General features: G+C 38.1%; 2 protein-coding genes across 6 annotated transcripts in view; one reads left to right on the top strand and one right to left on the bottom strand.

Annotated features, from left to right (window-relative positions):
• GTF2E1 (general transcription factor IIE subunit 1) overlaps positions 1-14,345 on the bottom strand; it is a 43,636-nt gene extending 29,291 nt beyond the window's left edge. For 3 of the 5 annotated variants that reach the window (XM_036111732.2, XM_078066479.1, XM_036111736.2), the window contains exons 1-2: positions 14,262-14,345; positions 9,252-9,718 (exon numbers count right to left, since the gene is read on the bottom strand). In XM_036111732.2, coding sequence (XP_035967625.1) covers positions 9,252-9,699 — 448 coding nt within the window. In that variant the 5' untranslated portion in view covers positions 9,700-9,718; positions 14,262-14,345. The other 2 variants (XM_078066481.1, XM_078066482.1) reach the window with 2 other exon arrangements.
• Positions 14,346-14,468: 123 nt separating this feature from the next.
• RABL3 (RAB, member of RAS oncogene family like 3) overlaps positions 14,469-15,318 on the top strand; it is a 30,399-nt gene continuing 29,549 nt past the window's right edge. The window contains exon 1 of the mRNA XM_036111737.2: positions 14,469-14,591. Coding sequence (XP_035967630.1) covers positions 14,546-14,591 — 46 coding nt within the window. The 5' untranslated portion in view covers positions 14,469-14,545. The remainder of the gene's footprint in view (positions 14,592-15,318) is intronic.

The following is a 15,318-nucleotide window of genomic DNA, read 5'->3' as shown; positions in this document are numbered from 1 at the left end:
TGTTATTATAAGATATCAACAGACATGACAAGAACATAGCTATATATTTCCTATAATTATTTCACTATAATAAAAAGGTACTTGAAAATCTATCCTTTAACAATTCACTGTAGAACATGTAACACTGTAAAATACTCATCTGATTGCATGCAAAGAAAAAAAAAGCAGCTTTAACGAATTTTTTCAATTCAGAAGATCTCAAATGTATTTGTGATGTACATAGTAAAACCCCACACTCTAAAACTCAACAATGAAATTGGCTTCTGTCCTCCCTTAAATGGACACATCTGGATTTGGTATAATCATACAACATTCCCAGATTCTGGAACTCGCTATAAAGGGGGAAAAAATGTACTATGCCTGGGAGGGAAAACAACAAATTGAAGTATGGTACTTATGTAAATACTAAAGCTTACAATAAATTCTCTAAATTAGGCCTAAATTGAATCCATTTCAACATGCAGGGAGCAGGCAAAAAACCTGTGGCTCTGATATGACTATTTGAAAGACAATAATCAACAGAATACTGTATGCCAACATCAAACTAAAAAGCAACTCTTCACAAATTAGCCTCTATGTAATCAGCATCAAAATACAAAAAGGATTAAACACAAAAAAAAGTTTATTTAAAAAACAGCCCTCATCCTCAAGATCAAAGCAACAAAATTTTTTTAAAAATCAGACCTAGGGCGCCTGGGTGGCTCAGTTGGTTAAGCGACTGCCTTCGGCTCAGGTCATGATCCTGGAGTCCCGGGATCGAGTCCCGCATCGGGCTCCCTGCTCGGCAGGGAGTCTGCTTCTCCCTCTGACCCTCTCATGCTCTCTCTGTCTCATTCTCTCTCTCAAATAAATAAATAAAATCTTAAAAAAAAAAAAAAAAAAAAAAAATCAGACCTAAAGGTTTTAGAGAGGTGAGAAGGGTAAAATGGGGAAGGCACTTGTCCCTTACTTATCTTTCCATAACTTCTTTTTATTTTTTAATTTATTCTAATACTCACCCCCCACCCCCCAAAACATAACCACACCTCTGAGCTTTCCAGTATGATTTTCTAATGAAGCCATCCTGGGCAAGATTCCAAATCAGCAAATGAGCAAAATAATCCTAGAAAGATTTGTGTGTGTGTGTGATTGTGTTGTTAGCATTTCAGGAATTGAAAATACTGCTTATGAGACATCTCCTGTCCTAAGTAGAAAGAGATAAAGACAGGAAAAAGTAGCCTGATGTATGAATGTAAATATTATTATCAAGTTTTTAAGAGTCTCACAAACACAGGACCCTAACAGTTTAAAAATATCAGGTTAAGGAAACTGAGGAATTTTCATGCTATGCAGATCAAGAAACTGATCTGCTTATAAACCAAAAAGCTTCACCTGCAGTCACAAGGCAAGAAAGGACTCATATGATTTAACCCCAAATTTATATATGAATATCCCAAGTAGATATGGAGTTTACTTGAATATTCCAAGTGACTCAGAACTAACCAGTGGAAGAGTTACAACATTGTGGCTATTTTTAAGAGTTATTTATTTGGCACTTATTTTCTTTTGCAGTTAGTTATTAAAGACTTCTTTTATACTAATCCTAAAATCTGTCTCTAAGTCTTTTCCATGGAGCCAAAGAAAACAAGCTGAACATTCTTTCCTAATGTTCAATCGTAAACATCCTAGAAATCTATATAGCCCTAGATTTATTACTTTGTAGGATCCCCCAAGCCCTAGAGCAAAACACGAGCATGTGTAAGTGTACCAACCCAGACATCATTTGATGAGTTGAACTAGATAAAATAATCTCTAAATTCCTATTTCTAAGATTTTATTAAATACATAGTTATAAGATTTTTTTTTAATTTAACTTATTTAAAAGTTTATTTAAAGTAGGATTCTTACTATCACCACTGCTATTCAACATAGTACTAGAAGTCCTAGCACTATGTCCACAGCAATCAGACAACAAAAAGAAATAAAAGGCATCTGAATCAGCAAAGAAGTCAAACTCTCATTCTTTGCAGATGATATGATATTTTATGTGGAAAACCCAAAAGACTCCACCCCAAAACTGCTAGAACTCATACAGGAATTCAGTAAAGTGGCAGGATAAAAAATCAATGCACAGAAATCAGTGGCATTCCTATACACCAACAACAAGACAGAAGAAAGAGAAATTAAGGAGTCAATCCCATTTACAATTGCACCCAAAACCATACGATACCTAAGAATAAATCTAACCAAAGAGGCAAAGAATCTGTACTCAGAAAACTATAAAATACTCATGAAAGAAATTGAGGAAGACACAAAGAAATGGAAAAACATTCCATGCTCATGAATTGGAAGAACAAATATTGTGAAAATGTCAATGCTACCTAGACCAATCTACACATTTAGTGCAATCCCTATCAAAACACCACCAACTTTTTTCAAAGAAATGGAACAAATAATCCTAAAATTTGTATGGAACCAAAAAAGACCCCAATTAGCCAGAGGAATGTTGAAAAAGAAAAGCAAAGCTGGTGGCATCACGATTCCAGACTTCAAGCTCTATTACAAAGCTGTCATCATCAAGACAGTATGGTACTGGCACAAAAACAAGACACATAGATCAATGGAACAGAATAGAGAGCCCAGAAATGGGACCCTCAACCCTATGGTCAACTAGTCTTCGACAAAGCAGGAAAGAATGTCCAATGGAAAAAAGACAGTCTCTTCAACAAATGGTGTTGGGAAAACTGGACAGCCACATGCAGAAGAATGGAACTGGACCATTTCCTTACACCACACACAAAAATAGACTCCAAATGGAAGAAAGACCTAAATGTGAGACAGGAATCCATCAAAATCCTAGAGGAGAACACAGGCAGCAACCTCTTCGACCTCAGCTGCAGCAATTTCTTCCTAGAAACATCGCCAAAGGCAAGGGAAGCAAGGGCAAAAATGAACTATTGGGACTTCATCAAGATAAAAAGCTTTTGCACAGCAAAGGAAACAGTCAACAAAACCGAAAGACAACAGACAGAATGGGAGAAAATATTTGCAAATGACATATCAGATAAAGGGCTAGTATCCAAAATCTATAAAGAACTTATCAAACAACACCCAAAGAACAAATAATCCAATCAAGAAATGGGCATGAAACAGACATTTTTCCAAAGAAGACATCCAAATGGCCAAAAGACACATGAAAAAGTGCTCAATATCACTCGGCATCAGGGAAATCCAAATCAAAACCTCAATGAGATACCACCTCACACCAGTCAGAATGGCTTTAATTAACAAGTCAGGAAACAACAGATGTTGGCGGGGATGCGGAGAAAGGGGAACCCTCCTACACTGTTGGTGGGAATGCAAGCTGGTGCAGCCACTCTGGAAAACAGTACGGAGGTTCCTCAAAAAGTTGAAAATAGAGCTACCCTACGACCCAGTAATTGCACTATTGGGTATTTACCCCAAAGATACAAATGTAGTAATCCAAAACGGTATGTGCACCCCAATGGTTATAGCAGCCAAACTATGGAAAGAGCCAAGATGTCCATTAACAGATGAGTGGATAAAGAAGATGTATATATATATATATATATATAAAATATAGTATAATATAATATATATATATAGAAGATGTATATATATATATACACATATATATATATATATAAAGAAAATGTATATAAAGAAGATGCAACATTATTTACAATAGCCAAGATATAGAAGCAACACAAGTTTCCATCCATAGATGAATGGATAAAGATTATGTGAGATATATATATATATATAAAATATATATATATATAAAAAATATATATATACATTCCATTTTATATATACATTGTGTATACACACACACACACACACACACACACACACACACACACACACAATGGAATATTATGCAGCCATCAAAAAAACCCCGAAATCTTGCCATTTGCAACGACATGGATGGAACTAGAGGGTATTATGCTAAGTGAAATAAGTCAATCAGAGAAAGACAAGTATCATATGATCTCACTGATATGAGGAATTCTTAATCTCAGGAAACAAACTGAGGGTTGCTAGAGTGGTGGGGGGGTGGGAGGGATGGGGTGGCTGGGTGATGAACATTGGGGAGGGTATGTGCGATGGTGAGCGCTGTGAATTGTGTAAGACTGATGAATCGCAGACCTGTACCTGTGAAACAAATAATACATTATATGTTAAAAAAAAAAAAAGGGAAAAGGGAAGGGAAAAATGAAGGGGGGAAATCGAAGGGGGATATAACCATGAGAGACTATGGACTCTGAGAAACAAACTGAGGGTGGGGGGATGGGTTAGCCCGGTGATGGGTATTAAGGAGGGCACGTATATGCAAACAATGAATCATGGAACACTACATCAAAAACTAATGATGTAATGTATGGTGACTAACATAACATAGTAAAATAAAATTTAAAAAAAAAAATAAGTAAAATAAAATGGGATTCTCGGGGATGCCTGGGTGGCTCAGTCGGTTAAGCGTCTGCCTTCAGCTTAGGTCATGATCCCAGCCGGGGTCCTAGGGATGGAGGCCCACATCAGACTCCCCGCTCTGTGGGGAGTCTGCTTTTCCCTCTCCCTCTGCCTGCTGCTCCCCCTGCTTGTGAGCTCTCTCTCTAATAAATAAATAAAATCTAAAATAAAATAAAATACTAAAATTAAAATAAGATAAAATAAAATAAAATGGGATTCTTGGGTCTCTAGGTAAATTCAGTAACAGGGGCTCCCAAACTATTTCTAATTCAAACACCTAACAATTTATCTCCCCCACAGCCCTAGATAAAACTACAGTGTCATATATGCCTTTAAAGAAGTATAAAACTATGTTCTTTCACCCACTATTCCCACTGCTGAGAATTCTTCTTAAGGAAAAACTTAAGCAGGAATAAAATGCTATATACACAAAGCATCATATCTATACCAACAAAATATAGATAAAATCAAAGTGCCCGAAAGGGGTTGAAAGGAAAACTAGGGGGGGAAAAAATCACACCTATTAAAACATATTTTGAACACTAGATAAAAGCAGGAGAGTTTGGTACATTAAGGAACCAAGAGATCACAAACTATTTTTGGCTATGATTGCCATTACAGGTAATATGCAAAAGGACAGTGGTTCTGTGGGTAATTTTTTTTTTCTCTTCAAAATTTTCTCTGACATTATGGCTGCATAATCTTTAAATTAAAAATGAAAAATATAAAGCTATTTCCATATCATCTAATCTTGACATCTAAAAAGAGAGTACGATCTTCCCCTTCCTTTTGGGGAAGCATGTTGCTGAATTTAACTTAGAAGTGCCATTAACTAAATCACCCATAGTTAAGACTACCAAAGTAGAAACAGAAATACTAAGTCTACCTACGTGGTCACAAACCTTGCTAAATCATGCATTTATGAACCACAAGATGGTATTTTGCTGATTTGAGAAATTTCATGTCATGTGGTCTGTTTTGTTTACATAAAACTCCCATATTTCACTAAAATAGGTTTTGCCTGATTAAGTTTCTGAAACCAGGGACTAGTGGGCCAAGGCTAGGCCATTCCATTTTAATTAACTAAAGTATCTATACATACTATAAGGGAAAAACCTCAGTCTTTTTTCTATGTAGGGAAAAGCCCAGATTTCCCGTAGCGTGTTTCTTTCCAGTGTGTCTCCTTTACTAGTCACACACAGCACTTCACTTCTGATATTTCTGACCACCAAATTTGTGGAGATTTTACCCCCGGGAATTGCCTGTGACACCAGCTGGGGTCCTAACGTTCAACTCAATTATGACTACCTGGAGATAGCATCAGACCCCACAGGTTGAGGGCTTAGTCCCACAAGACTGCCCCTCCTCCTGCAAATTCAGATGCCAGTCACAAGCATGGATGCTTCTGACCAACAAGCTATAGATGGGAGGTTCCAACGACCTCCTCCTTGGATTCAGCTAATTTGCTAGAGCAGCTCACAGACCTCAGGAATATACTTACTTATGTTTACCAGTTTATTAAAGGATATGATAAAGGATACAGATGAACATCCAAGTGGAAGAGATGTGTAGGGCCAACCATATAGGAAGGAGCGCAGGGCTTCCATGTCCTCTCCAAGTGTACGGCTCTCCCTGCACCTCCACATGTTCACCAACCTGGAATCTCCCCAAATCCCATACTATTGGGATTTTTATGAAAGCTTCCTCAAATAGGCATGATCACTCATTAACTCCACTTTCAGCCCTTCTCCTTTCTCAAGAGAATAGGAGGTGGGGTTGAAAATTCTAAGCTTGGTCTTGGCTTAGTCTTTCTGGTGACCAGCCCTCATCCAGGAGCCATCCAGGAACCCACCCAGAGTGACCTTATTAAAACAGAAGACACTCTTATTACCCAGGAAATTACAAGGGTTTCAGAAGCCAGGGGTCAAAGATCAAATATTAGAAAAAAAGAGGTTATGAGTGCTCTTATCACTTAGGAAACTACAAGAGTTTTAGGAGCTCTGTGCAAGGAACTAGGGGCAGAAACCAGTATGTATTTTCTATTATCTCACACATACCAAGCATCAAACATTTGGAGAGAGTTCAACCCAAGAACAGCAATGGCAAAATCTAAATGGAAAGTATAGAAAGAACCCACATTCTTTAGGGAAAAAAAGACATAGGGTAGGGAAAAGCTACAAACTGAAGTAGAAAGATCACTGGCTTCTGTCAATTAACACTAGTAAAACAATTCTTCCTGAAATCAGGATTTCCTGAGCCCAGAATTTCTGGACACTCATCTAAGAGTCATTACCCTTTGTCAAGTGGCAGAAAGCTGCCCATACACTTGAATTAAAAACTTTTTATCAGGTAAACAGTAAAGCTTCAAATCTAATTCCTGAATGGTCCCTAATTACTAATATAAACCGCCGTACAACCTAATAATTGTTGAGATGGAAATGGAGATAAATGCCCATCAGATGCCCCCATCATTTTGTCAGAAATATCATCAATCTCCAATAACAAGCAGGAAGTAGAATAGCTTTGTACAAGACTAGGCTTAGAATGAAAACTATAATTCTATCAATTTAAAGACAGCATAAATATTACAGCAGAAGAAGTTCCCTCCTTCTCTTCTGATACACATACCAAATGTTTATTTCCCATCTTCTTTAAAATGGCAAGGGAGGGCATGAATAAAACAGAGTAAGGAAGCAGAGAGAAAAACACCAAGATTTCTAAAAGGAATGTATAACCAAAGGATGATGTCAAGGCATTAATAGTGAAAACACAAAACACCAGAACTGACACACAGACTGAGGCTTAATATCACCCAATCAGCACATTCTCTCCTTAAAGGAAAAGTCCAAATGAAAAGCCAAATTATAATCAAAAGGCAGGTATATTCTCAGAACAAGGTTTCCCAATGACTAAGAATTTTCAATCATGATACCATAGGCTTCACTGTATGGACAAAAATGACAATTAAGTTGACTATTAGTGTTGGCTGATCAGTGACTCAAAAACCTTGATTCAAATAATCTTGACTATATTTCGCATTAGGCCACCTCCTACACAGGCCAACTGTTGATGACAACTAGCTTCATTCAGACACTAACTCTAGGTAAAATACAAAGAGCATCACGGATCAATCTCCTAAATACTGATATATAAGTAGTGGAAATATTTCCCTTTAGAAAGTCTCATGAAATAAGAATCAAATGAATAAATGTAGTAGAAGCACATTACTTTAGACTACCCTCTCTGAGGGACTGGATTACACCTTCCACTGTAGTCAAGAGTGATGAAGACAACCACTGTCACACCAACATCTGCAGAGAATCACAAAACCAAAACCCAGAGCTCCTTTAAGAAATCTGTTAGAGTGAATGGCAAAAATGACAAGACTTTTCTAGTCTATTCTGAAAGAGTTCCAGATATATTCTGTAACATTCCTCTATAGCACACTCAAGCAATTCTTCTACTCAGAATGGTTAAAATTTTCTTACAACGAAGATCTCTGCCTAGTTAAGCCCTTTTAAGGTAAATAGTGAGGTTCTGACAATTAAACATTTAATACAAATGTGAATTCTTTAAATTACCTTTCATCCAAAATGACTGCTTCACAATAAATAAGAAACGTCATAGGCTATTTCTAGCTCTTTAAGGCAATAATTTTAATTGGGATTGCGATTAAAAAATAATTGTAAAAGTCTTTAAAATATACAATACATAACATATACAAAATTAGAAAATTACATGTACATAAATCTTTCCTTTTTGCAATAAAACATTTCATGTGTGAACGTTTAAATTACATTTTTCAGATAGTTTTTTAAAAGGCAGATCTACGACTACAAAGTAACCTATACCTGAATTCTGCCATAACAAGGGGACAATCTAACTTTACAACGCTGGCTCTCTCTATAGATTTTTGCCTCTAGAAAATAATACAAAATTGATCCACTGAGTAATTAGCAAAATTGTAGTCTCTTTTCCAGTTTACAAATGACAAGACAAAACAACTATACAACCTGGCACTTTAAAGTTTCTCATGTTCATATCAGACATATTGCACTTTCAGAAAATGTATGTTTTACAATCCTGTGTTGATAATAAAAAAATCCTTAAAACTGAAGCATTTAATTAAATGAAGCAAATTACAGATGATGTTGACAATTACCTTCCACTAATGAATGGCTAAGAGACTAAGTATCTACTTGTTAACCTGGAAAAGGTGTCCCTTTTATTTCACGTGGCTAACCCTTATCTTTTAGTCCTCAGCTGTTACTTAACCTTTCAGAGGCCTTCTCCAAAGGCAGATTAGAGGCCCTAGTTACACACTACCAATAACAAAGTACTTCCACTAGTGTTTAAATACACTGTATTATAACTTTCTGGCAGTGACTGGCACAAGTAGGCATTCAAATAACTGTTGAATGAAAAGGTTAAAAGTAAACATGTCAGAATGGCTTCAAAGTGGTAGAGAAGTCAACCCTTCAGATCAGGCTGTGGCTGCAAATAAGGGGTGGGGATGGGAGCAGAGGTAGGAGTGCCATGGGTGGGAGGGTACACTCCCTTGTGAATGAGAAAGGCTTTCAAAAGCTTCTAAAAGTAGTATGATGGTCAAACATGACAGTAAGACTAAGAATGACCATATGTAGACTTACACTAATCCATTCACTTTTATAATGATACACATGATTGGTTTAAAAATTAGATGGATCAATTTAAGAAAAACAATACATATTTTATTTTTTAAGTTACTTGGAAGATTCATAAATTGGAAAAAATCTCACCTGTCATGGGATCAAAGAGCTGATTAGCTTCTAAGTCTGTAAAAGTACTACTACAGACAGGACACTTGAAGGAAGCCCGGTTGGTGGAATCTCTCTCATCAGTTTCAATCCTCCTTCTCATGTGATCCAATTTATATTTTACCACATTAACAAGAGTACGGTAATTAATAAAGTAGTAGTTATGGCGAGTGGTTTTCCCATCTGCAGCAGTCTCTACCCTCATTCTGCATTTGATGAACTTGTCTCCCTTTAAATTATTCAAAACTGATCGAAGTTGCTTCCGATCAAACTTGAGCAGCTCCAGCATATCCTCCTCTTTCACACAGGGGTTCCGGATCAAGATGTCCAAGGCCAAAGCATGCTCAATGCCATAAAACCCCCGGATCACATACTTGGCTAACCTCTTCAATGCTGCGGGAACCTCGGTGAGGACATCAGGATCTGCCATCTTTAGCAGCAAACTTCAACTTTAAATAAACCAAATTCAGAAAAAAGAGATTAGCTAGGCATAAGGACACAGTAATAATTTTAAATCTAGAATAATCAACCCATTAGGTAACTGGCAGCTACCACCCTTGAAGTGCCACAAAGGTACTCAAGCCATTGTTTTAAAAGACTCATAATGCCTAAGCATTTAAACAGAGAATAAGATTTTCCTCTAGAGTACAAAGATTACACTTAAAAAGCTTGACATATTTCTTAAATGTTAATTTTCATGATCTACAGTGCTTGATTCTAAAAAGTAACTTACTACTTACAGCAATGATATATTATATCAAGCCCACTTTATTTTGGAAAGAGAAACAAAAAAGATAAATGACGCCTCACCACTGTTAATGCTATAGATCTTTGAGAATGCTGGAAAACCCCTGAGAAACCTAGCAGTTAGCATATCCTTAAAGTGTCTTTATTTCTTTTCTTGGGTAAAATTTTTCTACCAAAATCTATTCTAGGACGTTTTACTTAGTCATGCTCTCACAATAAAATCACAAAAAGCCGATAAACACATAAGTAATCCCCGGATGGGCGTTTGGCAAAATTACTGTTATAAATCTGAAAGAAATTAACACTTAGATCCAGATAGCTTTACCAACCTTGCAAAGTTAAATCTGATGACCAATTAATAGTCCTTAAATTAAAAAAAAAAAAAAAAAAAGCCCAAGATATCCTTAAATACTGGATCCCTTCTTGCAGGACAAAGCACAGGCTAACTGTACCCAATTCTCATGTCATGACCCAGAAGACCGTCTTCCACAAGCCCAAACTGGCATGGGCTAGACTCTGACGTGGCTGTTAAAAAGCCTGCGCTTTGGAATTCAGTTAGCCTGCTTTTTTTAGTAGCTGTGTGATCCTGAGCAAATCCCTTAAACAACTTCACATTTTACTCTGAGAAATAAGGATAATATCAATTACCTAAATGAGGTTGTTGAGGTGAATAAATAAGAATGTTAAGCAATATGCTTATTAGGAAGTACTTGTTGATAAGGATAGCTTCCATATTGATTTCATATGTCCCATACTAAAAATGGCCAGGCTACCTACACAGGCTACGACTAGTGAAATTTCCCTATACTATAGGGAAATTCTTAACAGAGACATCCCACTGAACTATTTCAATAGAGAATCATATTCTGTTATTACTATTAGTTTCTATTGAACTTTTTATTTATAATCAGTGGTTATCAATGCAATCAGATTTAATACCTTTTTTAGAATATTTTTATATCCACAGTACTATACTATCAAGGTATTCCTAAACAATCAATCTAAGCACATATTTTTGGGGAGAAATACAATGCCCTGTGTGTAATAAAGGAAAAGGAAAGTCAATTGTAGTATTTCAGATTGTAAATAATCACGCAAGACTATATACAAGAGATAAAGCAGCACCTAGATCCAAACCTGTAGTCCTAGAACCTTCCTGTCATCCCAATGCTTAAGGATGCTGAGCAAGTACCTGGGTTCAACACCAGAGTAGTATCATAGCATACTACTGGCTACATTTTGTTCTCCTTTCCAATTTGGTCTATACATTGTACTTGATCCCAGTTTTTTGTTTGCTTTGTTTTACATGCTCCACAGTTGGCAGAACACAACATATAACCTCTGAAACATCCAAAAGACTAAAAATGGCAGACAAATGTCAAAATAAATTACTTTTTCAGTATTATTTTCTACAGTTATATTGCCCTCCCTGACCTCCCACCCCATACACTCCATTTTCTAGACCAGTGGTTCTCAACCCTGGCTGTAAAGCAGAATCATCTGGGGAGCATTTAAAAATACCCATCCTGGGCCCCATTGCCAGAGATTCTGTTTCAGCTGGTCTGGGAGAGCCAGACAAGGCATCATGTTATTTTAAAAGCTCTTTAAGTGACTCCAGTACACAGAAGTCTCTGACCACTGTTCCAGACAAATTTGGTGGGTGGCTATCACATGTCCTGCCAATGCACATTATCATTTTGCCTGTTTCCTTTGCCTGAAACACCTGAGGGGGCACTAAAGATTTGAGTAAGGGAGTGTTATGAGGGACTCTGCAGGGCAATACTTTTGGGTTTTGAATCCCAGTTCCACCATTTCCTAGCCTGTGACCCTACAAAATTCTCAGTTTCCTCACATATAGAAGTAACTGACAGCACCTTCCTCATAGATTTGAAGTATGGATTAAATGAGATAATTCATATAAAGTGTTCTGTTTTCAGGGCTGGAATCATAAGAGTATCATTAAATACTGGCATTGATAATAAGACCCTCTATATAGAAAAGTGACTCTTAGAATAATTCTAAGAGGAATGAACTGAAGTATTGAAGATGAGGTACTGCAGAAGTATTAGGAGCCATAGTAACCAAACCTAAACTAAGGAAGAGAGGGCAGGATGAATGCAATTTATTATAGAAACAAAATTAAAAGAATCTGATAATATATTGGAAGTGGAGTAACAGAGTAGGAAAATTTTAAGTAGTTATTTGGGTTTTTCTTTTTTTACAATATTTTTTATTGGTAAAATACACATAACACAAAATTTATCAATTAACCATTTTTAAGTATACAGTTCAGTGATATTAAATACAATCATAATGTTGTACAATCACCACCACCACCCACCTTCGTAAGTCTTTTCATCTTGTAAAACTGAAACGCTACACCCATTAAACAATGACATATTTAATGTTATTAAATAATTGCATTGAGCCAGTGTGGCTAGGAAGAGAATACTACCACTATGAAAAATGGGTTAACACCTGAAAGAGGAACAGGTTTATAAGAAATGAGGCATTCACTTTTAGATGCTGGTCTCTGAGGAAATACCAGAGAATATTCCATGAAGATGTCCTGTAGGTAGCTGAACAAATGAAAGTGGAGCTCAGGAAAGAAGGCATGCTGTTCCAGCTTATGCAAACTCTCTACATTCTAAAATCATCCTTCCTGACCATTTTGTTCTCTCCTCTACCACTTCTACTTCCCCACTTAACAATGAATCTCCTATTCAGTCTTTGGATTTGTTACATTACTTAAGTCAGAGGTCTCAAACTGGCAGCCTCTGTCACATTGTTTAACCCAAAGAACATTTTGAAAATTTTCTGAATTAGTTGTCAACATTGAAAAATTGTGAAATTTCACATAAATTTCAACTTTAAGCTTGAAAATTGGAAATATCTAAGGAAAAAAGTGAGACCATATTCCCACATAGAAACAATAACCTGAAGCCGAAGAGAGCAGTTGACAGTTTTAAACAGGGAAGGAGCCCAGCTGGTCTCTGCAGACTTTTGAAAGTATGACCTTATAGCACCAACTTTTGCTTCTTCTTTTTAGACTCAGTGTCCATCAGTCACCTCCTAGCCTCCCTACCCATCCAGACCCCCAAAGGCAAGTGGTTTTGTTTTTGAACCATGTTTTCTCATCATACAAAAATTTAGCCAGACACCAGGCACAGAGTTGGAGAAACAAAGTTGAAATGAATGCTTTCTCTGCACTCTCTTTATCCTTGTCAGCCTCATCTCCAGTCACACTGGCATTCTCTCAATTCCATGAGACACACATGCTTTCTCCATCACCAGGCCCGGAAGAAACACCACATGCTGTTCTTTCTGCCCACAAAGCTAAGCTCAAACTCCCTTCTAATCATCCTTCACATATAAAATGACATTTCTCAGAGAGACCTTCCCAGATTCCCCTTAGTAGCTTAAAATGTTTCCCTTTCACACAGAGCTCTTTCCCTTTCTTCCTTGCAGTGAATAGATCTGTACTTTCTTCATGTTTATCTCTTGTTCACCACTTTCCAGCATCTAGCCAAGCTAATCAAGCACTTTCATAAAACTTTCCGTAAGTCTCCTAAGCACGTGTTCACCCAATATGCCCACCCTGCCAGCTCCCCCCCCGCCCCCCAGTTCACTTCCTCCACTGCTGCTTCCAGAGTAGAAAAAGAGAGGCTACTGAAAACCTCCTTAAACTTCAAATGGTTTTAGGCAGGAGGTGACAGGCTCAAATTCGCTATTTTAAAAGACTATGCTGACTACAGGATGTGATATAAAAGAGAAAGGAGTGGATGCGGGAGTCCAGTTAGATTATTTCAGTATACCACTATTCCATTTCTGGGAGAACTTGAATCCTATACGAATAACTGTGGTTTTTTCAGTTACCATGTTTCATGGTACTTTCCACACCTTCATACATAAAGCGGCATTATCACCGCCAAAGCTGTGGACCAGCTGCCCTCCAAGAACTCGGTTCAGTAATGTTCTCTACTCCCCAGTGACAGACCCCGAGCCCCTAAATTCCCTCGGACTGTGCCAGGTGAGTCCTGGGGCCACACTCGGCGCATCCAAGCCCATCCTACCCGAGGTTGTACACTGGCCGCTCCGGGGTCAATGGTTCTTTGGAGGACCAAATCAAGAGAGTAGCTAAGGGGAGGCGGGTAGCTAAGGAGAAAGGAGGGAGAAGAGGGAGAAACGCTGAAATGCGACGCCGGACCAGGGAATCGAGAACAAGGAACAGGGAACAAGGTTTACCAAAACGAATCCTCGAACACTCCCACTACAGCTTCCCTCAGCGCCTCAACTACCGGCTTAAACGAGCCACGCCACTTGTGCGACAAAGAAAACGCCTTAATCCTGCGACCAGCTTTGGAACCCACCCACCACTTTTTAACCATGCCGGCCAATCAGCACAGTGAGGCCTTCAGTCAATACAGTCACACCCCGACTAGCCAATGAAATTGAAGGTTCTCCCTCGCATACCCAGCTCTGGTTGGCCTACCATCCCGGAACAGGCGTTAACTCCAGGCTGTAGCAAGATGGCGTCCTTGGATCGAGTGAAGGTACTGGTATTGGGAGACTCAGGTGAGTGGTTTAATCCACCTCTGGGGCTCCCGACACTTTTGAGTTATCCGTTAACCCTCTCCCTTCACTATTCCTCCGCTCCTGCAACGATCCGGCTCCTGCCATGGCTGAAAGCCCTCTCAAGGTCTAAAAACTACACTTCCCAGAGGACTTTGCTCTATTTGACGAAGGTGGCGTTGCGCGGGTGGGGGGCGCCGAGCCCCGGGCTTTTTCCGCCTTCGCAGCTTTCCGAGTTGGTCTCCTTGGCGACGGCAGCCTAGGCTTGTATTGTCAGTTCCTTTGTTTTATAAAAGATATGCAGACATTGGTGGATTGGGCGCTGTGAAGTTGGGATCGTGCCTTCAAGAGATTGTGTTCATTACGGAATTCAAACGTGCACTAATGACACTGTTCCAAATGCTTTACATATATCAATTCATTTAGCTTGATAGCATCCCTATTAACCCCATTTTACAGTTGAGAAAAGTGAAGAGGAGAGAGGTAAATGACAGAACCTGCCCACGCATTTAGACACTAAGGCATATTATGAAATTAAATATTGGGTGGTAGCCCTGTTTTACTCTCAGCTGGGTTTCTTGATTTCTTAGTTCTCTGTAATCCTAATTAAAAACCTATTATGTGCTAGGTTGTAAGAAATAGAGCAATTAAGATAAAGCCGTATTATGAAACAGCTGGGATTTAATGCTGAGCTCAATTTAATCCTAGTGTTAAAATTCTTTTGACGCCT

This window comes from Halichoerus grypus, chromosome 1, assembly GCF_964656455.1.
Source record: "Halichoerus grypus chromosome 1, mHalGry1.hap1.1, whole genome shotgun sequence".
In the NCBI taxonomy this organism is placed as follows: Eukaryota; Metazoa; Chordata; class Mammalia; order Carnivora; family Phocidae; genus Halichoerus; species Halichoerus grypus.
Note: the sequence above shows the minus strand (reverse complement) of the source record. Positions and strands in the feature narration are given on the sequence as shown.